The following is a 25,493-nucleotide window of genomic DNA, read 5'->3' as shown; positions in this document are numbered from 1 at the left end:
AATAAAGAATGCTTGAATTTGAAACAACAATGTCTTTATTGCCTCTGCAAGCGGAGATCGAAGGTGGGAGGGGAGGGCGGTTGACTTACAGGTAAGTATAGTGAACCAAGGGGGCGGGTTTTCATGAAGGAGGAACAAACAGAACTTTCACACTGTAGCTTGGCCAGTGATGAAACTGGTTTTCAAAGCTTCTCTGATGTGCAGCATGCCCTGCTGCACTCTTCTAACCACCCTGGTGTCTGGCTGCGCATAATCAGCAGCCAGGCGATTTGCCTCAACCTCCCACCCCACCATAAACATCTCCTCCTTACTCTCAGATATTGTGGAGAACACAGCAAGCAGTAATAATGACGGGAATATTGGTTTCACTGAGGTCTAAGCAAGTCAGTAAACTGTGTCCTCGAGCTTTTAAATGTCCAGAGGCACATTCTACCACTATTATGCACTTGCTCAGCCTATAGATGAACTGCTCCTTACTGCTCTCCAGGTTTCATGAGCCATGGGAGCAAGGGGTAGGCTGGGGTAGGTAGCATGGTGCTGCTGACTGGGAGAGCAGCCTGAGGCAGAAGCCTCCAGCTGGCATGATATTCCAGGCAGGACTGAATCTCCATTAGACGAAAATGAAAGAAGAGAACGACCTGGAGTCATTCCCATTTTTGCCCAGGCACCCCCGACCGACCTCACCAAGGCCTGCCAGGAGCATCCATGTCTGCCCAGGCACCCCGACCAAACTAACCGAGGTTGGCCAGCAGCACCCAGGAGACATACGATGACAGTGAGCTAAGCAGGCTTCATGCTTGCCGTGGTATGTCGTCTGCCTGCGTAATCCAGGAAAAAAGGCGAGAAACGATTTTTTGCTATTGCTTTCACGGGGGTAGGGGGTGGGGCCTGACGACATGTACCCAGAACCACCCGTGACAATGTTTTTGCCCCATCAGGCATTGGGAGCTCAATCCAGAATTCCAATGGGCGGCGGAGACTGCGGCAACTGTGGGATAGCTACCAGAGTGCAACACTCCGAAAGTTGACACTATTCTTGGTACTGTGGATGCACACCACCAACTTAATGCGCTTAGTGAGGACACACAATCGACTGTATCAAAACTGATTTCTAAAAAACTGACTTCTATTAAATCGACCTAATTTCATAGTGTAGACATACCCATAGTGTTAACTGTTTAACTATCATAAAAACACAGCAATTTCAGAGATGACACATACCAGCCATTAAAATGGTGTCAGCAACACAGCAAAACAGTTTAATGATGAGAAATTATGATAACTATTGTATCTGGTTATAATGCAAAGGGATATTAAAGAAGTAGAATGTCTTAATTGGCATTTGTCAAGGACAGGAGCCTTAAAAAGTACCACAGAATTGTTAATAGCCAGAAGTTGTCAGCACCTCATTTTACTTCCCATTCAAAACTAAGGATGTTCAGCAACAGACTGCCCATCCTCCACGTCCAACACCAGACAGTGCTATTAGTTCAGTCACCTTACTTTTTTTCAAAGAGTTTTCCCATCTTAGTCATGACCAAGTCAAACCATGCTTAGCTTTTAGTAAGATGGCTATACTTATCAACCAAGTATTTGGGCATTTTAAACATTAAGAGTTTAATCAGGTACCAGCTACAGCCAGGTCAGTTTTTGTTCCATCTGTGGACAGCTAAGAGGTTGCTGCACTTTTCTTTCAGATGTGGATTGTTCCTTAGCTTGGCCTCCATGAGATTAGACTATTGCAATGAACATTACGTGGGGCTACATTAAATCTAGTGCAGAATTTGGTGGCAAATGAGCATATTAAATCTATGCTCTATAGCCTACACTGTCTGCCTCGTGATTTCCAAATTGATTTTAAGATGTTGGTTTTGACCTGTAAAGCACTAAATGATTTATCTAAAACACTGGCTCTCTGTCAGTGAAATACTGTCCCAGAGTGGTCTGTATAAAAGAGAGGGAGTGGCTGGCAGGATGTTCTCAGCTAGGCCCTCCGCCTTTGGCACTAAAGCCTGGTCTACACTAGGGAATTAAGTTGGTATAACTATAGCACTCAGGAGTGTGAAAACTCCACATCCCTGACTTGGGCTACACTACAGAGTTAGGCTGATGTAAGGCAGCTTATGCTGATCTAATTACATCAGTGTACACACTACAGACTTCCTCTTGCCGATGTAAGTGCCCTACATCACCATCCTAATAACACAACCCACATGAGAGGTGCAGGGCTCAAGTCAATGCAGTTAGGGCGACACGGTGTACCTCTAGACACTGCATTAGGTACATCAGCTGTTAGCTGTCATTCTTGTCAATTTCAGGGCTCCATGAAAATTGACAAGAAAGCTGGAGGCTGGGGGTGGACTCCAGCTAGAGCCCAGCTGCCCCCCTCATCCCAGCACTCTGCTCCCACTCGGGGAGGTAAGAAGTCACTCCTGGTAGGGAGTGGGAAGGCGAGAAGCCCGGGGGGCAGCTGGGTTCCCAGTGGGGAACAGTGGAGAGCTGAGACTCCATCTCTCAGCCCCCACACTGCCCCTCTTCAGTCAGTAGAAGTGCTCCTGGTGAGAATGCACATCACCAACAGAAGGAGGGTAGTGTGGACATCAGCCACCGCAATGGCTGTAGGTCATACTAACACAGATTGATTTAAGTTTGTCGTGTAGACATGCCCCCTGAGGGACGCAGATAAACCGACCTAACCCCTGGTGTAGACAGCACTAGACTGATAGTAGAATTCTCCCATCAACCTAGCTACCACCTCTCAGCGAGGTGGAATACCTACTCCAATGGAAGAAACCCTCCCATTGGCACAGGTAGTGTCTCCACTGAAGCGCTACAGTGGCCAACTGCAGTGGTGCAGTTGCACCAATGTAGCATTTTAAGCGCAGACAAGTCCTAACTTCGTTCCCAGTTCTGTAAAAACATGGTAATGTTCATCTCATTTCTCTGAGCTACGAGGAAATGGGTGTTGGGAAGGGCTGGGGGTTGTGCGCAAACTCAACTAATTTCAGTTGTTGATGTGTGAAAAATTAATGGGCCTACTTATGTTACCGTTTTAAAAGAACTGTCAAGGGCATCCAGAACACCAGTTGGGTGCTCTTCAATTACAGTTTGTATACATCCAAACAAATAAATAGCCAATTGCAGCTAGAATAATGGCCCCAAAGGGAATAGAGGGCTATCATCTCTAGAATGTTAATTTAGCATCTTTATGAGCACTAAACACACACTAAATACAAAAATTAAATGCTAAGGTCAGTATAATTTGGCAACATAAAAGGTCCTTTTGACTGTTAAGGAATTTTGATCAGATAATTTCGACAATATTTTGAAAGGCAGTAAAACAATATGGGGCTTCAACATATTAAGAGGGAATCAAACAACAAAAATTGCAGACAGAGGTGATAATTACCAGTAAGATATTAACTTTGAAAATGCTCTATTAATTTACAGAATTCATGAGTGCTAATGCATTCAATATAGTAAGGTACAGCTCCGTACTGATCCATGAGAATTAGACTATCATTTGTGACTAGTATCATTCTGGAAGTTAGAGGACACAGGAATCAAGCTTAATGGTTGTCTTCACTAGCTAGATACTACTGTTAAAGCAAATGACAGCTATAAAGTTCTGGGAAGATCCTGTCTAAATTCTTCACTAGGCCTTTGTAACAATAGCAAAAATGCACAATTCTAAAAGATTCTTCCCAAATTATATACCTGATTAGTGCATTTTGGAAATAGTCTTTGGGATTTTTAGTTACCGCTGGGTAATCATATTCAGTAAAGCTGACAGTTAAATACTAAATGACTAAAATATTTCAGAAAGAATCCTGTAAATGGAAACACCACAGCACTTTGAATTTAATCTAGCAGAGTGTAAGCATAAGAATTCGAGAGGTAATTATTAAAGAAAACTACTGACTTTTTAAAGTATCTCTGCTGGCTAGTAGCTGGAGGTACTAAAATACAGTTTACCCAAAAAGATACTTGAAAGATAGTAACTCCCCACTTAACGTCCTCTCGCTTAATGTTGTTTCGATCTTACATCCCCGCTCAATTATAGAACATGCTCCATTTAAAGTTGTGCAATGCTTCGCTATAACATTGTTTGGCTGACTGCTTTGTCCACAGCTGGCAGCCCTCCCATCAACTCCCCTACGCTCCCCCCCAGCACCTCCTGTGTGCCGGCAGACCCTGTGGATCAGCGCCTTTCCCCTACTCCCCCAGCGACAATCAGCTGGCTTGTGGCGTTTAGGAGGAGCAAGGACTCAGCCCGCAGGCTCTCCTTCTCTTACCTGCGGCAATCAGCTGGCTTGCGGTGTTCGGGAGGCAGGAGACGGAGAGAGGGGGAGCCTGTGTGCCATGTCCTTGCTCCTCTTCCCTGCCTCCTGAATGCTGGAAGCCAGCAGATTGCTGCGGGCAGGAGGTAGGGGAGGGAGGGGGGAGGAGTGAGGATGTCGCATGTGGTGTGGGGTGGGGGAGAAGAGGCAGGTTAAGGGTGGGAGTTTGGGGGAAGGAGTGGTACGGGTAGGCTGAGGGTACGGGTAGGCTGAGCTCCCTGCCCCTGGTGCTTGCAGAGTAGGGGAAGCTGCCGCTGCTGAGCAATGTGCTTCTCCTAGCCTACAGCACCTTCAGCCTCCTTGCCTGCCTCATTGTCTCCAGTGCCTGTGTGGGGTAACGCAAGGGCATCTTCCAACTATAGTACTCTACTATATGGCAAAAAAAATTACCCTCAGGCTCAGACTTTAAGGTCAGAAAGGACCATTATGATCATCTAGTCTGACCTTCTGCACAACACAGGCCACAGAATCTCACCCACCCACTCCTGTAACAACCCCCTAATCTATGTCTGAGTTATTGAAGTCCTCAAATCGTGGTTTAAAGGCCTCAAGATGAAGAGAATCTTCCAGCAAATGACCCAGGCCCCACACTGCAGAGGAAGGCGAAAAACCTCCAGGGCCTCTGCCAATCTGCCCTGGAGGAAAATTCATTCCCAACTCCAGATAGGGCGATCGGCTAAACCCTGAGCATGTGGGCAAGACTCACCAGCCAGCACCCAGGAAACAATTCTCTGTAGTAACTCAGATCCCACCCCATTTAACATCCCATCACAGAGCATTGGGCATATTTACCTGCTAATAATCAAAAATCAATTATTTGCCAAGATTAGGCTCTCTCATCATACCATCCCCTCCATAAACTTATCAAGCTTAATCTTGAAGCCAGATATGTCTCTTGCCCCTGCTACTCCCCTTGGAAGGCTGTTCCAGAACTTCATTCCTCTAATGCAGGGGTAGGTAACCTATGACACGTGTGCCGAAGGTGGCACGCGAGCTGATTTTAAGCGGCACTCGCACTGCCCGGGTCCTGGCCACTGGTCAGAGCAGCTCTGGATTTTAATTTTAAAAGAAGCTTCTTAAACATTTTAAAAACACTCATTTACTTTACGTACAACCATAGTTGAGTTATATATTATAGACTTAGAGAAAAAGACCTTCTAAAAACATTAAAATGTATTACTGGCAAGCGAAACCTTAAATTAAAGAGTATATAAATGAAGACTCGGCACACTACTTCTGAAAGGTTGCCTACCCTTGCTCTAATGGTTAGAAGCCTTCATCTAATTTCAAGTCTAAACTTCCTAATGTCCAGTTTACATCCATTTGTTCTTGTGTCCACCTTGGTACTAGGCTTAAATAATTCCTCTCCCTCCCTGATATTTATCCCTCTGATATATTTATAAAGAGCAATCAAATCTCCCCTCAGCCTTCTTTTGGTTAGGCTAAACAAGCCAAACTCTTTGAGTGCCTGTGTGGGGTATAAAGCTATAAACCTTATGACAGGTTTATAAGCTATAAACCTTATGACAGGTTTTCCATTCCTCAGATCATCCTAGTAGCCCTTCTCTGTACCTGTTCCAGTGGAACCTAACCCCCCCATTTACATTCATTCTTATGGGGAAACTGGATTCGCTTAACATCATTTCACTTAAAGTTGCATTTTTCAGGAACATAACTACAACATTAAGTGAGAAGTTATTGTATTGACACACACATCTGTCATAAACAGAGTGTTAAGGGTTAATGTCTCTTATACCTGTAAAGGGTTACAAGCAGGAAACTGGACACCTGACCAGAAGACCAATCAGAAGACAAGATACTTTTAAATTCGGGTGGAGGGAAGTTTGGGTGTGATTTCTTTGTTCTTCTCTCGGAGGGTCTGAGAGAGACCAGACATTACTACAGGCTCTCTAAGTTTCTTTTCATATAGTAAGTAAAACAGGCGGTTTAGGTTTTTTAATTGTTTACTCTATTTGCATTTGTGGATCTGGCTGGTTAACTTTTATATGTGTAGTTGCTGGGAATATTTTGATTTGTATTAGTACTGGAGGGAAAGTCTCTTGCTGGTGTCTGTAAGCTATAAGACCCTGTAATATTTACATCTTGAAGTTACAGAGATAATTCTTTACTTTTTCCTTTCTTTTAATAAAATATTTCTTTTTAGAGAACCTCATTGATTGTTTTTTCTCTGTTTCCCTTGTTTTATCCCAGGGGATTGGGATAACTCACCAGGACGGTGGGGAGACGAGAGGGGAAGAGATAAAATCTCTCTCTGTTTTTCTTGAATCTGTTTGCCTCTCTGTGGAAGGGAAGGGAGATGCTTCTCTGTATGGTGATTTAAGAGGTTAGATCAGTATCTCAGGATAGCCCAGGGAGGGAAGTTCTGAGAGGGGGAAGGTGGGGGAATGGTTTATTTCTCCTTGTTTTAAGAACCTAAGGGATCTGGGTTCTTGGGGTCCCCAGGGAAGGTTGGGGAGGTCAGAGTGCCCCAAAACACTATATTTTTGGGTGGTGGCAGCCTATCAGATCTAAGCTGGTAATTAAGCTTAGGGAAATTCATGCTAGTATCTCATTCCTGGACTCTAAGGTTCAGATTTGAGAAAGAATGCTATGACAACATCCCAGCCTGTAAGGTCATGTGATATATGAGTTGGGAAAAATGTTCAAGTCCACGGATGAGAACTAATGGCTGTGGCGAGGGTGGCTAGGGTAGGCTACACCATCTCAGTCCTGGGCTGGTTTACAGCCCTTGACATAATTTAAACACCCTGAGGCCTGTTTAAATTTATGTCCCTGGTTGCCCAGGGCCTACTCAGAATCTACATTCTGTGGCTCTGTCCCCAGTGCACCCTTCCTGCCTCCATTATGTCTCCTGTGCCTATGAGTGAGTTCTTTGTCTGCCTCAGTTTTTGTGCTAGGACAATTCGCCTTAAACTAGATGCACAGCTTCTAGGGCTCCTTTATAACATTCCAACCCTTTATAACATTCCAACAGCGTAAAGAGTGTGGATGAGGATCTCACCCCAGATTTTCAAAGGCGCTCAGCACCCAGAGCTCCCATTAAGAACAATTAAAGTTAGAACCATGGCTGCTGCTGGGTTCTAGGGCCTTTTGAAATTTTGGACACTTAATTTAGGTGCCTTAACAGGAGCTGAGCTCTTCAGAAATTCTGACCACCAGTTCTATATGTGGAGCACTTTTGAAATCCTGCTTCTGAAATAACACTTAGCCTGGTCTTTGCCGAAGTAAATTAGACTAATATGTAGCAAATAGAGTAAAACCAAATGATAGTTCTGCTATTTCATTTGTTCTTAGCAAAAAAGTGTTCCAAACTACAGTCCAAACCAGAGCTCCACTTACTTAGATAGGAAAATCTATTTTAAATCAGAGGCACATAAAGAGTTCAAAAGAGTAATTATGGAATATTTTAAAGGGGAAAAAAGCAAACAAACTTTGTTTACAATCTAATCATTCCTTTTAATTTCTCTTACAATCCTTTAAACCCAGAGGCAAAGGATCATGGATCTTAGATTTCCATTTGCCTGCACAGCTAAGAATTAGATTATACACTAGATAGGATCACAGAACTTATTTTCTCTTTGCCAGTATGATGAATGTATTAGGCAAACTAAAAGAGATCACATGTCAGAGACAGAGCAGATTTGTTAGTCCCAGTCAAAACTGATCTTTTGCCTCATTCTTTAAATCTGGGGGGGATGTTTTGTGAATCATATTTACTGTAATTCTTCACTGTAAGGTTCTTTTCTAGGAAACTGTCTTCAGCAGAACATCAAATACCAAGAAAAACAGATCCTTAAGTTATCTGTCTTTCTATCAGTATCAGAAGATACCCATGATATGCAAGCATGAAAGAGACAGGATACAATAAAGAGTGGTCAAGACCATCCCTTTGTGCACAAACCAGATCAGTTGAATATGAATATGGTAAAGTTGAAGCTGATGTCAACTCAAGATGCAGAGAGAAAGAGTGCTAAGTACTGGAGTTATAGTACTGAACTGCAACCTTCACCCATTTGTAGCAAAAAGCTCATGCTAAATCTGTTCAACCTACTTGATGAAGTAGTCTCTCCCATCTCTGTTTGTCGTCATCTCCCATCCATAGGGTGGGCCCTGGTTCAAGCTCCAGGTTCCTGAAGGATGTGGCCAACCTGAAGACTTGGTCCTGTGGCTGAAAATTAGCAAAAAATAAACTTAGAAACAAAGGAGAAAGTCTGATTTTTCTAGTTTATCAATACTTGCATACCACATCTACCACTGTGACATCTGAGTAGCTTCAGATCTGTGAAATATTCTCTCAGACAATCTCCTGGTTGCAGAAAGGAGTCTTTTCAGTTTTAATCTCAATCAACTTATTCCTAGTAGTTATGAAGGAATGTGATTTGCAATCATTTATAAGGTCCTGTCTGTGAAAGGGACTTGAACTCAGGGTATGGCCACATATATCTATCACTACAATTATTTTTCCTATATATTGCAGCACAATCAAGAGAAGAAAAAACAGACAAAAACAGTTCTAGTCTTTGCTAACTCCTCTGTTCCAGTATGATAAATTCCCAACACTTACAGTTTAATCATAGAATCCTTGTGGCAAACTAGGCACGTTAATGCACTAAATGGCACAAGAAGCTATGTAAATGTTCAATTCCCATGTGATGCACACTCCTGTTACTATCAACCTATTATGCGTTTCTTATGTGGTAATAAAGAAAATCCATCATACTTAGGTACTGTATAGGGATGCTGTATCCATTCTATATGTATTTGTAATTACATCCATTTATTATCCATTACTTCTCCTTCAAATAGCTTCTTGCAATTCACATTTTTTCTGCCAGCATCTTGCTGCTGATCTCCACTTCAGCACTCTCCATTGCTGATCTGGGCCAAACTGTACTACTCCAAAGAAACACCTACAAGAGGGGTACATGGAAGGTTCATCTGTGTTTCCAACTAAGGGCCCCATCATCCTGGATAGGTTTTGGAATGTCTGACCTTCCAACTCCACACATAAGCAGGGAGGTCTCAGCCCCATGGAAAGTCAACTTTTATAACCTGGTCCTTTCCCTCTTCTGCAAGAGATGTTCCAGGTCCTGTGAATAAATGCCACCACTCAGGGAGTTACAGGCATAGAGCCTAAGTCTAGACTTGTAACAGCATGAACTGAAGCATGGATATCTGTGTGGAGTAGGAAGGGATGCAGGGGACACCACAACACATAGAATCCATTCAGAGACCCTCCAGACCACGGGTTCTCAAACTAGGGGTCGGGACCCCTCAGGGGGTTGCGAGGTTATTACATGGGGGAATTGCGAGCTGTCAGCCTCCACCCCAAACCCCACTTTGCCTGCAGCATTTATAATGAGGTTAAATATATAAAAAAAAGTGTTTTTAATGTATAAGGGGTGGGGTTGCATTCAGAGGCTACCTATGTGAAAGGGGTCACCAGTACAAAAGTCTGAGAACCCCTGCTCCAGACCCTGAAGGAGATGGGATGATCTGATCCAATTTTAGGATTCTATAACTATATATATATATATATATATATATAAACCCATTCCTCTCTCTATCCCATGCTAGTGGTAACTTTTACTCATGGTATTTGTAACTTTTACTCATGGTATTTGTATAAGCCACATTGTGAGCAGGGGCCTCATCTCATATTTACCATAATGACCACCAATGAGGCTACTGAAATAATAAAAAAGACATATCTATATCCACCTATCTATTTCCTCTAGAGAAATACAGAGTGAAGTGTAACCTAGTGAGCACTTAAAAAAAATAAAAATGAAAAATAGCTATCTATGGGTACTAAACAATTTATTCCAAACTGCTGAATTCTGTAACAGTGTACATAGTTTGTCTTTCCCAAAGGAGTAATGAATCATTAAAAACAAACAAACTAACCTCTTTTTCATTATTTGAAGGCTTAAATCACTACTGAGGAAAGATACAGTGCTTCAAAATATAATTTACATATAAAATAGAGAATTACAATAGAGTGCTAGAGAATTTCATTACAAAATCACACTAAGTAAGCACTGTATCTTTAAGGAGTAAAAAACATTTCAATAAGCATATCTAAACATAGGCATTTCAATAAAACAGAGCTTAGTTCTAATATTTGAGCATGTTGGAAATCTTAATAAAATTAAGATTACTCATGTTAAAGAAACAAATAAATGTCAGATTTGCTACATTATCCCAGATAAAGCAACTAAGCCATTCCTGATTAAAGCAGTTTAACAAATCAAGTGTTCTTATTAAGAAGAAAATTAATGCTTTTAAAAATGAATCTTCAATAATATTGTATAATGCAGTCTTGTATCCCTCTCAAAGCTTACAGGCATCTGATAGAGGAAGACAAGAACAGTTGAGGAGCCTATATCGAAAGCAAAAACATCAGAGTGGGAGATTTTAAAATGAGTAGTAAATTGCCTACAGAATATACTCCATATAGTTCATAGACTGATGTCTCCAACTCAAATTAATACTTAAGAGCTTATCTAACACATTTTAACAGTAATTTTCATGATAGTAATAAAACTACCTAGAAACTATGTGTGTAGACATGTGCCGTAAGAACAGGGTTTTTTTATAATTTTAATACTTTTCACTGAAAAGATACACTATCACTCACTTGTTTGTACCTCAGTTTGCCCATCTGTAAAAAGATACATTATTCAATGTTGTAAAACACTTAGTTAAACAGTGCTATGTATGAGCTGAGAATTATTATTATTATTATTAATGTTCCCATACTTCCCATGCAGCTTTTCACAATTCATGAAGATCTAGATAATCTTCTCCCATCCAAATATAGTTTTTAAATTGCTGCATTAATGGAGCTCAGGGTTGATTAGCATTGATACTTCCCAGCAGTTTGCACAGCATGAAGAATGAAGGAGTATTCTTTATTTTTTTTTTTTTATAACTACCATATGCACTTCAGTTTAGCTGCTTGATATTATTCTGTCCAACTGCAAGGAGTTAACTCAAAGGAGGCTGTGGGGAAGAAACAGGAACCAAAACAATGCCAATGAAAAGGTCCTGTCAGAGGGAATCCCAAGGGTTCTCATGGATACAACGGGGAAGCTATTAACTTTGGAGCCAGGCAGGTGGATATTCCAGCTAGACTAGCAAGGTTTATTCTTCTCAGGCTGGAACTTGGGATCAAAGAGGATACTAATCCTCTGAAAACTCCAGCCTAGAGATGAAGTGGGAATGAATGGGCAGCAATGACTGGAGAGGAGTTTCTAACAAGGAGCCTGGAGGATGTCCCAGGGGCGGTCTGTCAACTACCAGCCCAGGAACTGGAATGGCTAGGCTGAGTGGAACTTACCTAACATGGAAAGGATAAAGTGCAAGGAAAGAATACATTGTAGGTGAGAACCAGCGGTTTTATCCCTTTTACCGCTTACTATGTACCTTCGGGTGAATAAGCAATGTTTGTTCTGATAAAACTGTTGAGTTACTTTAATCAGCCATTCGTCACAGACTCCTTAAGAGAAATTTTCTTGCAGGTGCCTAGTATAGTTAAGGCTAGGGTGACCAGATGAGAGGAAGAAAATATTGGAACACAGAGTGGGGGGGTCCACCAGCAGAAAAAAAAAAAGGGGGGGGAGTGCTGCAAAATATCAGGACAAATTGTGTCCTGACCGAAATATTCGGACAGTCCCAATTTTATTGGGATGTCTGGTCACCCTAGTTGAGGCTGTCATGTTTACACAGTCAGAAAACAAGGTGGCTATGGTGGCCCAGTTACCCAGTCTAACAGTGGTTGGACCACAGAGTCCCCCCCTTGAAAGAGGTGCAAGAAGCCAAACCTGTCACCTAAAGGGTGCACCTGAGATGGGTCTAAAAGTAGTTTAAAGCACAGCTTGACCTGTACCTGTGACAAAATAAACCTAGGTTGGAAAGCCATTTTTTTATAGCTGGGAATCTTGCCTTTTTCCTGGTTATATATAAATGATCTCTTGGCTGCCTGTTCATGTGCCCCCCTTAATAGTTGGTCAGACTCTTCATCTAGCGCAATCATGAGATGGGATGGGCAGTCTCCACACTGGTAAGTGGGGAGGAAGCATGTCCCCAGAGCAAAATGCTAACCCAGGCAATGGGAGACCCGAATTAAATTCTTGCTGGGTCACAGACATCCTGTGGGATCCTCAAAAAGTCCCTTAGTCAGGTATGACTAAATTTCCCATCTGTAAATTGGAGATGATAGCAATTCCCTACCTCACAGGAGTGTCGTGAGGCTAAATACGGTAAAGATTGTGCGGCGAGGTAGACTTACACCCCAACTTGTTGCACACTCACTCTCTGTTTAGACTCAGACTTTAAGGTCAGACAGGACCATTATGATAATTTAATATGACCTTCTGCACAATGCAGGCCACAGAATCTCACCCACCCACTCCTGTAACAACCCCCTAGCCTATGTCTGAGTTACGGAAAGAATTCTCTGTAGTAACTGAGATCCCACCTCATCTAACATCCCATCACAGACCATTAGACCTATTTACCTGCTAATAATCAAAGATCAATTAATTGCCAAAATGAGGCTATCCCATCATACCATCCCCTCCATAAACTTCTCAAGCTTAGTCTTGAGGCCAGATATGTCGTTTGCCCCCACTACTCCCCTTGGAAGGCCACTCCAGAACCTCACTCCTCTAATGGTTAGAAACCTTCCTCTAATGCCAGTCTAAACTTCCTGGTGTCCAGTTTATACCCATAGACAAGCCATTCATTTACATCCTCTGAGTTTCATTTACAGTTTTTGATTCAAATGTATGGAAGCTTGAGTTCAAATTGGTTCAGGCCTATTACAAAATCCATGAAAGTGTCTAAGTGGCAACTGAAATTACACAGAACGGTTGTCATCTCACTTGGAAAACTATATCACAGCTCCGTTTCAGAGAGAGAGAGAGAGAGAGAGAGAGAGAGAGAGAGAGAGAGAGAGAGTGTGTGTGTGTGTGTGTACACACACACACACACACACACACACACACACACACACAGCATCTCACAAATGGTCAAGTCAAGCATGTTAGTTTAATTGACTTAACCATTCAATAGGTGAAGAAAGGGCATTGTCCAAGTTCATGAGGGAACCAGGCAGCCCTTGCTGACAGATGCAGCCTGCAAATATGTGGTCTCAATCTGATCACTCCACCTCTGAAATAACTGAGCTTTACTCAAAGATGGCATAGAAAGTCAAAACTAGGGGATTTGCCGTAAGATGGGCACTGGCTATGTCTGAGCTTGTCCTTGCTACCTAGTATGATACTTGGAAGTGAAACTGAAATTCTTTAGGGGAATTGTCCAAACACACCTTGAGCTTCAGCTCGGTAGATTAAACACATCTTTAAATGGGTAGATGTGGCATCTTTTTAAGGAGCAGACTCTCTCTCTGCAAGGCAACGTGTTGCTGATGCCAGGAGGGGCAATATAGGACCGGAATGCCAGCCAGGCCAGGCCGCTCATTATCCTGGTACTTGTTATTTTATCCAGTTCCACTGAGCTGAGTGTCTACGTGAAGAGCTGAACCACACCAGGAAGCAATACTCTGCAACAGAATATCAGAAAGCAAGTCCAGAACTGTAGCATCTGTAGATTGGTTCCCCACATTAAACCAGCTCGTTTGCTGATCAGATTGTTTCCTGTCTTTACTTTCAATGAGGTCTTGGTAAGGCGTTCCTTGCAAGTCAAAGTATTGTCCAATGCAACACCAAGATACACAGACTTTGGGTTGTGAACCATCCAGTATCCATTCGGGAACATGCTGAGCTGTTTGTTGGCCTTTGCATGGTATAAATGGAAGCAGCTGGAACCCATCTTTTACAAGGTTTAAGTCTCCATCTTTTGCAGTAGTGGGCCATCTCTTTCATGACAGCATTCAGGACTTCTAGATGAAGTGAAAACCTGAGTCTCCTATTATCAGTAGTGTGCATAATATATATGGCTAGGGAATGTTATGAGTCTATTTATCACATCTACATGTACTTAGAGAGTCCTTAATCTACAGATCAGTGATCCATCTTGTCAATAAATACAGTATTTAGATTGAATAGTATTCAGAATATGTATGATTGAAACCATTACAAGAAGTAGCTAATGAAAATGCATATTGCTCAGTATCTCCTTTTACACCTCAAAACTGAAACCACTTAAATTTTTGAAAGCAAATTTTTATTATCCTAATATCCAGCTGGTTTTAGGGTTTTTGTTTATTTTCCCCCTGAAATCACTCCATTGTTAAATGCTAATAACTTAAAAAAACAAAATGGAAACTGGAAAACTAAACATGTTATTTCTATGACATTTAATCTGCCCCCACCTCAGGAATAAAAATGCTTAGCCCAGTTGTCCCTCATTCCGGAAGACAAGAGCCTGCACTGAACCACTAGGCCTGTCAATCTTTCTATTTTAACTTGCAAAAAAGAGAGTGCACTGCTGTGCTATCAAGATCAATTGTCATAGCCTCCTATCAAAACCCTGCTGCAGAGCAAGACACACCAGACGACAGAGTAGACACAGAAATCTGGTTGCATGATCAAGGACAGCTCAAAGGGCTGTTATCTCTGCACACACACAAAATGTTGAGCAAATATTTTACAAGGCCTGTTCTGCTCATATCCAGCAGCTATTCGGTGGAGGGGAAAGCTCTCAAAGCATTTGTCTATAGGAGATAGCTCTAGTTCCACACTGAACCATTTCTCACTCAACAAGAAATGTTATACGCTGTGAAGGAATCCACCTATGTGCCGGAGCCCCCACTATTTGGATACAGTGGTGGACAAGGGTCTGGACCTGACACCGCGTGAGAGAATGCACAGGAAAATAAATGGGATGTACCTTCTGATAAAAGAATGTGTCAAGCAGAAAACCAGTCATATTAACTTTAAGAAAACAACTGAGAAAAATACATTTTTTAGGAACATACTTGGTGTTGACTCAGAAAAACCACATGACTCCAACAAGAAAAATCTGCTCTTCCCTCCCCCAGCCAAAGTTTCCCCAGGTGATTTACTGACTGACTCAACAAATACATCCAGAAGTATACAGCACAAGCACAGCTAGAGAAAATGAAGTGCATGAGTAAGATTCATGGACATCATTACAAATGAAAGTCACACTAAGCCTCCAACCACCGTAAGCACAGGAGAAGACTCCTACTCACTTCAGACGGAGACCTCAGTGGGGCTTCACAGAGGCTAAAGTTAAGCATGTTTTTTCATGCTTTGATGGATCACGGTCATAGTGAACAAACAAGACATTGTTAGTTCTCGTACACCATGTGCACCATTTTTTGTATTCTCGGAAGCACTACTACAAATGAAACAAAGCTCAGGAAAACCATCCCACACATGTGCTTAGGCTTCTAGAATTCAATTGATGGCAAACTGAGTCAGAACGGGGGGAGAGAGAGAAAGAAAGAAACACTGCCTGTGCTGGGGGAGGTGGAAAGAACCACTGTCTGGCCCTAATGTCACATTTCTTTTCATGTTTACATAATTTGAATAAGGATACCCTCCTCAGACAAATCCCATGGCCTTTCTACAGGTCCTTGACCCCGTTCAACATACAGCTGTTTCAGACAAATACACAGGAATGTCAGTCTTCTAGCATCCAAACACAGTTTTCCTCTTGGGTCTGGTGTAATCACACAATACAACTAGAGTTCCACAAACAAAGTCTGCCCTTCCTGGGGTATTGTTTAAAAATAAACAAAATACAGTAACTCCTCACTTAAAATCATCCCAGTTAACATTGTTTCATTATTAGATTGCTGATCTATTAGAGAACATAATTGTTTAAAGTGATGCAACGTTTCGTTATAAGGTTGTTTGGCTTACCCCGTTCCATCTGCCTGCCTTCCCAGTGTTCCTGCCGGGGAGCAGAGTCAGGGCACAAGGGCTTGCCCCATTCTGCCTGCACGGCGTTCCAGCCGTTGAGCGGGAGTTTGCCCTGTTCCACCCACCTGGCGTTCCAGCTGGGGAGCAAGGTCAGGGCGCGAGGGCTTATCCCACTCCGCCCGCCCAGCATTCCAGGCGGGGAGCAGGCAAGCCCCTGACCCCGCTCCCTGGCAGGAGCGCCGGAGTGAGGGGCGGAGTGAGGTAAGCCTCCATGCCCCAACCCCTCTATGCCCCACCTCAATCAAGCTTCACAATCATCATCATTAGTGAGTACAGAATTAAATAGTTTGCTTAAAATTATTTAAAATATATACTATATATGCATATAATGTCTTTTGTCTGGCGAAAAAAATTGCCTTGGAACTTAATCCCCCTCATTTATATTAATTCTTATGGGGAAAATTGGACTCACTTAACATCGTTTCGCTTCAAGTAGCATTTTTCAGGAACAGAACTACAACGTTAAGCGAGGAGTCACTGTGTGTCTCAACACTTGTTCTGGAAAACCCCAAACATTCAGATCACCTCCTCAGGCTGCCCCATCCCTCTCATTAGTGATACAAAGAGCCTTTCTACCTTTGTGTCACAAGTTCAAAAAGTCCTACCCCCTAGATGCCTGGGTTCACCTATTGGCATAGATGTTCCAGGAAGTAGTCACCCTTCCCTGCAGAAACATAACAGCTAAACTGTTCCCGTTCAGGTCTCTCAGCACAGACACTCCCAAATATTAATAATTACTGAGCTCATAAATCTATGAATTATTCCTTGCTTTCCACAGGTCTCACATGGCAATACAAAATGGCTTGGTTTTTATTCTCCTTCCTCCCAGCCTACAAGTCTAATGGCACTACAAACCCCAGAATTCCTGTAATTGGGGAACGAAAAATCAGGCACAAAACGGAACTTAACGCTGAACCCCTACAAAAGCGCATAGCTCACCCTATGACAAGGTTCATTTCCCTCTAATAAGTTCTAGCTCCGAATTCATCCACTGACTCTGTGAGCTTCCAGACTCATCTCAATGGGGGACCACTAAGATGCCTCTTAGGCAGTCTGTCTATGTCCAGCCCAGCAGGAACTTTGGTATGTACATTGGGCTGAGTATCCCCAACTATTGCTGCTGCCACTCTTCTCAGATGGACCCATCTGCCACTGCTGGGCTGCTGGTAAAAAGAAGAGACAGGGTCCTGCTTGTTGCTGATCTTCTGGTATTCACACAAGAAGCCCCTTGGTTCCTGCTCCCTGTGCAAGGGCACTCTGGCTGCTGATGCCTTTTTGGAAGGGAGGGAGGTGGTTTCCTGGTTGTCAGGGAAGGCTGTTGCCTGCACCACCTGCACCCTCTGCTGTAGGGGTTCACACAACGTTCTCTAATAAGGTGGCCAGTGAGAGGTCAGGATCGCATCCCATCTGAAATCAGGAATCATAGAATCGTAGGACTGAAAGGATCTCAAGAGGCTATCTAGCTCGTGGCAAGTATTATCTAGACCATCCCTGACAGGTGTTTGTCTAGGAAATGATGAGCTGGTGAAGAGGGAGGCTCTAGCCTTCCCGAAGAGAAGCAGTGGCAGCCCTTGCTTCCCCACCCCAGCAGATAGCTTGCGTGGGGATCAGGGCCGGCTTTAGGAAGTGCGGGGCCCAATTCGAACATTTTCAGCGGGGCCCTGGCAGAGATGACTAAAAAAAAAAAAAAAGTAAAAAAATTAGCCTCTCATTTCTACCATGTATTATTTACTTTCCATAACCATATAAATAATAAATTTATATATTATGTACATTGCATCATATATGCTATTGATTGGTTATTAATGACTGCCATTTCACATGTGTGGGTCCCCGCCACTCCCTGGAGGTGTGCACATGACTGGGTCCCAGCTGCTCCCTGTCCCCCTTATTGAAGCAAGTGTGCAGGGTTACTGCCCTGGGAACTGCAGGGCAGCAGTGGACATGGGGCTGGTTGGAGGCAGGGCAGGGGCTGACTGGAGGTAGGGTCTGGCTGCAGGCAGGGCAAGGGGTGCGGGGCTGGCTGGAGACAGGGAAGTGTGGGCCGGGCTGGCTTCAGGCAGGACTGCAGGGGGGTGCAGCAGGGGTTGGCAGGGCTAGAGACAGAGGAGTGCGGGACTGGCTGGCTTCAGGCAGGGGGGTGCAGCAGGGGTTGGCTGGAGACAGGGCAGCGGGTGCGGGCTGGGAAGGGTGTGCAGGGCTGGAGCGGGCAGGGGTGTGTGAGGGGCTGGCTGGCTTTGGGCAAGGCTGCAGGGGTGTGTGGCAGGGGTTGGCTGGAGACAGGGTAGGGGGTTTGGCAGGGGGTGGCTGTGGGCAGGGGGTGCAGAGCTGGCTGCTGTCACAACACTCATCTTTGAGCCCAGAGCTCTGTCCACATCACTCCTTTCATGAGTCTCTTCACTTACACTCCCTCCCCATCCAGCATCAATTCAAAACTCTTTATGCTCAGTTTAAAGGCTCTGTACCACTCTGACTTGTCGACATCTCATCATTAGTTGCCTGCTATTTCCCTATTTTGAACCTGCACTCCATCAATTACACGTCCCTCCACATATAATAACCCTTGTATGCAATTCTAATCACATACCATTACTTCCGTACTAGTTTGAGGATTAAAAACATCCAGGACACACTATAATTAGACTTTTCATCATACTCCTCCCTTAGTCTTTTTGTGAGCTCATTCCTGTTCTTCTACTTTTCTTTTTCTCTGTGTTCCAGTTCGTCCCACTGCAAAGAATAAAGCTACAAGTAGCGTGATGAAGTGAATAAGGCACTTTTTGCTTCCAACCAGGCAGACTGCTCTTTGTTATTATTTATACTGTGGCGATGTCCAAAATTAGGTTCAGGGCCTCACTGAGCTGAGGTCCTTACAAATGTGTTTGTAGACATGGTCCCTGCATTAGACACATGATAGCTAGAGCTAGTGATTGTTGCCCAATGATTAAGTGGTTATGGATTATTAATTATTTGATTTCCAATTAATTACACACTAATGAGCTGCAATTGTAGGATTCTAGTCCCAGAAACAGGCACAACAGAATCGAGATTATCAGGTTTAGTATCTAACTGGGAACTCTGGTGTGCACAATGAAGACATGCACACTATGGGCAAAGCAAAACTCGAAGCAATTTTATTAGCACAAGACACAAATGCTCCCTACCACATAAAAAGACAGCAAAAATACAGAACTATAGTAGCATCTTTTACCACTCCTTGCATATACTCACACCCTTTCTTGGGAATCTGATGTAAGAGACAACAGCCCTGCTCTGTCACTGGCACACCAAACGATCCAAGGATCCAGATCTAGATCCAGATAAGGTCAGATCCCTCTTACTTGGTGGTCTGGCCTATTAAAGGGCCTAGGGACTGTCGTGAATATTCATACAAAATGTCCAGCCTCCCTTGTCCAGATCTACCTTCTTCACCCTAATAATGTTGTGGTCTCCTTACCCTATAGGTTAGTATATTAATTATTTTAGCTTATTACCATCACCATTATCAATTCGTTCCCAAGGCAAGTTCGCAATTAAGCATTTGCCAACATTTTATCCTAAAATATCCTAGTCTAGTCTCAGTTAATTATTCCTATGGTTACCTGGTAACACTTTATACAGCCTTCCACCAGCCCTCCAGCATCCTGTTCCCAATTCCCCAAAACCCATGGTCACTGACAGGCCACTTATCTCTGCCAAAGTTCACAGGCTTCAAAGTCTTATGCTAACTGCTTAAGTTAATGTCTTACAGCAGTAGTTCTCAAACTATTGTACTGGTGACCCCTTTCACTTAGCAAGCCTCTGAGTGCAACTCCCCCTTTATAAATTTAAAAACACTTTTTTATATATTTAACACCATTATAAATGCTGGAGGCAAAGTGGGGTTTAGCGTGGAGGCTGACAGCTTGCGATCCCCATGTAATAACCTCATGACAGCCGGAGGGGTCGCAACCCCCAGTTTGAGAACCCCTACCATACAGGATACAGGCCTGCAGGTTCTTTGCATTAGTGCTAAGTAAAGTAAAATGCTAAGACTAGCTCTCTGGGCTACAGGATAAAGCTACAGCTGGTTGGGGAAATGTCAATGAAACCTCCTCTTGAAGGAAGAATGCCCTGTAGCTCCAGATGTCATCTAGTCCAACCCCCTGCTCAAAGCAGGACCACAGTCCCCAACTAAATCATCCCAGCCACAGCTTTGTCAAGTCTGACCTTAAAAACCTCTAAGGAAGGAGATTCCACCACCTTCCTATGTAACCCATTCCAATGCTTCACCACCCTCCTGTGTTCCTACTATCCATACTTAACCTTCCCCACTGCAACTTGAGACAATTACTCCTTGTTCTGTCATCTGGTACCACTGAGAACAGTCTAGATCAGCGGTTGGCAACCTCCGGCATGTGGATCGCCAGCGTAAGCACCCTGGCGGGCCGGACTAGTTTGTTTACCTGCTGCCTCTGCAGGTTTGGCCAATCGCGGCTCCCAGTGGCGGCAGTTTGCTGCTCTGGGCCAGTGGAGGCGGTGGGAAACCGCAGACAGCACTTCCCTCGGCCTGCGCCACTTCCTGCTCCCTCCATTGATCCGGAGCAGCGAACTGCAGTCAGTGAGAACCATGATCGGCCAAACCTGCGGAGGCGGCAGGTAAACAAACTGGTATGGTCCACCAGGGTGCTTACCCTGGTGAGCCGCATGCCAGAGGTTGCCGACCCCTGGTCTAGAGCCATCCTCTTTGGATCTCCCTTTCAGATAGTTGAAAGCAGCTATCAAATCCCTCCCTCATTCTTCTTTTCTGCAGATTAAATAATCCCAGTTCCCTCAGACTCTTCTCTTAAATCTCCTCATAAGTTCCAGCCCCCTAATCATTTTTGTTGCCTTCCGCAGGACTCTTTCCAATTTTTCCACATACTTCTTACAGTGTGGGGCCCAAAACTGGACACAGTACTCCAGATGAGGCCTCACCAATGCCGAAGAGAGGGGAATGATCATGTCCCTCAATCTGCTGGAAATGCTCATACTTATACAGCCCAAAATGCCGTTAGACTTCTTGGCAACAAGGGCACACTGTTGACTCTCATCCAGCTTCTCATTCACTGTAACCCCTAGGTCCTTTTCTGCAGAACTGCTGGCTAGCCACTCGGGCCCTAGTCTGTAGCAGTACATGGATTCTTCCGTCCTAAGTGCAGGACTCTGCTCTTGTTCTTGTTGAATCTCATCAGATTTCATTTGGCTCAATCCTCTAATTTGTCTAGTCCCTCTGTATCCTATCCCTACCCTCAGGCATATCTCCTCCCAGTTCAGTTTCATCTGCAAACTTGCTGAGGGTGCAATCCAGGCCATCCTTCAGATCATTAATGAAGACATTGAACAAAACTGGCCCCAGGACCGACCCTCGGGGCACTCTGCTTGATACCAGCTGCCAACTAAACATGGAGGCATTGATGACTATCCGTTGAGCCCGATGATCTAGCCAGCTTTCTATCCACCTTATAGTCCATTCATCCAGCCCATACTTCTTGCTGGCAAGAATACCACGGGAGACCATATCAAAAGCTTTGTTAAAGTCAAGGAATAACATGTCCACTGCTTTCCCCTCATCCGCAGAGTCAGTTGTCTCATCGTACAAGGCAATTAGGTTAGTCAGGCATGACTTGCCCTTGATGAATCCATGCTGACTGTTCCTGATCACTTTCCTCAATTTCAAAATTGATTCAGATGACAGAATAAGGAGCAATGGTCTCAAGTTGCAGTGGGGGAGGTCTAGGCTGGATATTCTGAAAAACTATTTCACTAGGAGGGCGGTGAAGCACTGGAATGGGTTACCTAGGGAAGTGGTGGAATCTCCTTCCTTAGAGGTTTTTAAGGTCTGGCTTGACAAAGCCCTGGCTGGGATGATTTAGTTGGGGTTGGTCCTGCTTTGAGCAGGGTCTTGGACTAGATGACCTCCTGAGGTCTCTTCCAACCCTAATCTTCTATGATTCTATGATCAGAATTTCTGCTCCTAACCTTATTTTATTCAGATGGTAGGCATCTGTCGGCTTCCTGTAGAATTTCTCTCTGGAACCTGCCTCTAGTTTTCCCTGTAGCAGCAGCAGCAGCTGTACTTTACAGTTTTCAGATCTGAGAATTCTTAGTTTTTCATAAATTGTTCTTGCTTTCCCCTCTTTTTCCTCTCTCGTCTTATTCTCCCCCCATCTCTGCCTTCCACTAGGTTCAGCTGCTTTTGTTGTTCACCTGCTGCTGTCTCATACATGACCCACATATTGTCTTCATTTTCTCACTCCCCCCACACATTGTTAACATCACTGTGAACTCACTGTATACAGTCACAAGAAAAAACAGTTACTAACCTTTTTTAACTGTTGTTCTTCATGTTACATATGTCCATTCCACAACCTGCCCTCCTACCCCTTTACATTGGAATTTCCAGAAAGGAGGAATTGAGGAGGTGTGGGGAGGGCTGGGTTCTTTAGACTGGCACTAGCATCCTGCAGCAGCTGAGGGCGCTCAAGTCACCCCAAATGGTACCCCCGAGGGAAAAAATTTTGGTGACTGTGCACAGAAGACAGGCACACCAAGAGTGGAATGCACATGTGTAATCACTCGAAGAAAAATTCTCTTTTGTTGCTGTGGTGGTTTTTGGTTTGAGGCTCATCAACCCCATTAGAGCTAGTCACAATTTCAGAAGAAAATATTTCCCCCTTCAGAGTCTAGTCTTGTGAGCACCTGAATCTAACTTAACTGGCAAACTATGGTTTGGGCCTGGATTTTTAAAAAAGGCTTGTTTACCTGTGTTTCAGTTGCTTGTCTATAAGATGCTGCAGCTATGCGTAGGTTGACCAGATGTCCTGATTTTATAGGGACAGTCCCAATATTTGGGGTTCTCTCTTATATAGGTATCTATTTCCCCCACCCCTGATTTTCATACTTGCTGTCAGGGCCGGCTTTAGGGTGTGTGGGGCCCAATTCTAACAGTTTCGACGGGGCCCTGGCAGGGATGACTTTAAAACAAAACAAAAAACAAAACACGGGGGGCTTCTACTCACAGGGTGGTGCTCCGAGTCTTCGGCGGCAGGTTCTTCACTCACTCCAGGCCTTCAGCGACACTGAAGGACCTGCTGCCAAAGTGCCGCCGAAGACCCAGAGTGAATGAAAGACCCACTGCCAAAGTGCCGCCGAAGACCCGGAGCGCCGCCAGGTGAGTAAAAATTAAAGGCGCCTCTAGCCAGGGAAGGGATTCTCACTGGGTGCGGGGCCCTCTTAGGCGCAGGACCCAGTTCAGGGGAATTGGTGGAATAGGCCTAAAGCCGGCCCTGCTTGCTGTCTGGTCAGTCTAGCTATGCGCTATTATACAACATTATTATACAGAAAGAGTAAGAGACTATTTTTTAAGAAATGAAGCGTGTGCTGGGTTGCTTTTCTGCTTAAACAGCTTTTTTGACCATAGTTTTCTATGATCAAGTTTATTCAATGTTTTAGAAAAAAAATGGGACTGGTAAAGCATGCTTGATTCTTTCTTGCTTAGTAAACAGACAAAACTTGATTTCTGGACCTAGTCTTTTTAAAATGCCTCATTTCTTAGCAAATCTGTGCACTTGTTAAGTTCTCTTACATAATGGCTAACACCTTTGTATGGGTGATAAACAAAATTCATGCTTAGTATCATATTAGCTGCACTAATACTTTCCATAAAATGAGAAGCATCAACATTTAAATCCTATGCCTGGCAGAACAGTAATTAATATTAAAGAAGACTATTGTATTATACAAAAGTAGAAAATGCAACTTTTTTTGTTGCTCTTATGTTAAAAGGTCTTGTCCCATTCATGCAGCTAAATCATTTTCTCCCTCCCAGTTTTTCCAATGTAAAGCCCAATCATCTACGGAAAAGTCTCATTCATACTTAACTTGTGCTTCGTCCCAGAGAGAAAACAGAATCCAAATGTACAAAAGAAAATCTATAGCCACTCTTCCCTTAAAAAAACAAAAAAAAACCATCTGCAGATGTTGTAGAGTTCATCTACTGCTCCTAATAATCACAGTTTATGGCAGTATAGATTAGATCATTTGGAATTTAACACGGCAAATTTTCATCATATTTTAAATAAATGATACAATATATTAACTAGTTTGTTACACACTACATGTTTTATGTAGCATGAAAGCTTGCCATCTGTGTGATTCTAGGTACATTTTACATTTTCATTAAAATCTGGATCAGCACACTCCATTTTGAAAAGTGCACGGGAAATATATTTTTATGTGTAATAAGATTATTATTTATATAGCAGTCAGAGCAAACACTGGAGGTGAGATCCAAGTACAACACAGAACAAGCAGTGTGATGCAATGTCTGCAGATGTTATATAGCATAGAGTAGATGTTTAGTTATGAGGGAGAAGCGGGAGGAGCTTGCTGCATATTAACTTGAAGGCTGCTGTGCATATCCACAACAGAATGAGAGAAGGCTCTAGTCAGGATTGGGCTAAGCAGATAAATGGAACAGTGTAGACAGAAGAAATGACAGAATCAAGGGGAGAGAAAAGGGGAATAAGTGAAAATGAGGACGAATATGAAAGTTTTAGGGAGCAATAAAATAAAAAGAAATATTAAGAAGAGTTTCTCCCACAGTTTCCTTTCCTACACCATACATTAAATGAACCAACTCAGCAAAATGTTTCATAGCATTTTGTATCTCTTGAGAATCTCTCTACTTTGTCAAATAAACTTTTACTTGCTTTCCCTATAAACATACTTAAGAACTGTGTGTTGTGACAGGGTCAGGCCAGATGGCTACAAGAGTGTGGTCGAAGGTAGATACATTAGTTCCAGGTTCAACATGTCCTGTTTCCCTGAGTAAGATAACAGGGACTATTCCAGAATACTCAGGAACTTTCTCGAACTAATTAAGGCAGGCAGACTAATTAGGACACTTGTAGCCAATTGGGAAGCTGCTCGAATTAAAGCTAATCAGGACACCTGGTTTAAAAAGGTTCTCACTCCAGTTAGTGAAGCATGCATAAGGAGCTGGGAGTGAGAGGACATGCTGCTGGAGGATTGAGGAGTACAAGGGTTAACAGACATCAGGGGGAAGGTCCTGTGGTGATGATAAAGAAGGTGTTGGGAGGAGGCCATGGGGAAGTAGCCCAGGGAATTGTAGCTGTCGTACAGCTGTACCAGAAGGCACTCTAGACAACTGCAATCCACAGAGCCCTGGGCT

At 43.5% G+C, this 25,493-nt stretch overlaps 1 protein-coding gene across 7 annotated transcripts in view; it reads right to left on the bottom strand.

Annotated features, from left to right (window-relative positions):
- The window catches only part of FRMPD4 (FERM and PDZ domain containing 4), a 466,579-nt gene that overhangs the window by 163,595 nt on the left and 277,491 nt on the right, over positions 1–25,493 (bottom strand). For 6 of the 7 annotated variants that reach the window (XM_030572864.1, XM_030572808.1, XM_030572828.1 and 3 more), the window contains one exon: positions 8,413–8,529. In XM_030572864.1, coding sequence (XP_030428724.1) covers positions 8,413–8,529 — 117 coding nt within the window. Of the gene's footprint in view, positions 1–8,412; positions 8,530–9,413; positions 9,435–25,493 lie in introns of those variants that run through there. The other variant, XM_030572854.1, reaches the window with a different exon arrangement.

Source organism: Gopherus evgoodei, chromosome 1 (assembly GCF_007399415.2).
Source record: "Gopherus evgoodei ecotype Sinaloan lineage chromosome 1, rGopEvg1_v1.p, whole genome shotgun sequence".
NCBI classification, from domain to species: Eukaryota; Metazoa; Chordata; order Testudines; family Testudinidae; genus Gopherus; species Gopherus evgoodei.
The sequence above is the reverse complement of the archived record's forward strand: the minus strand, read 5'-3'. Positions and strand labels throughout refer to the sequence as shown.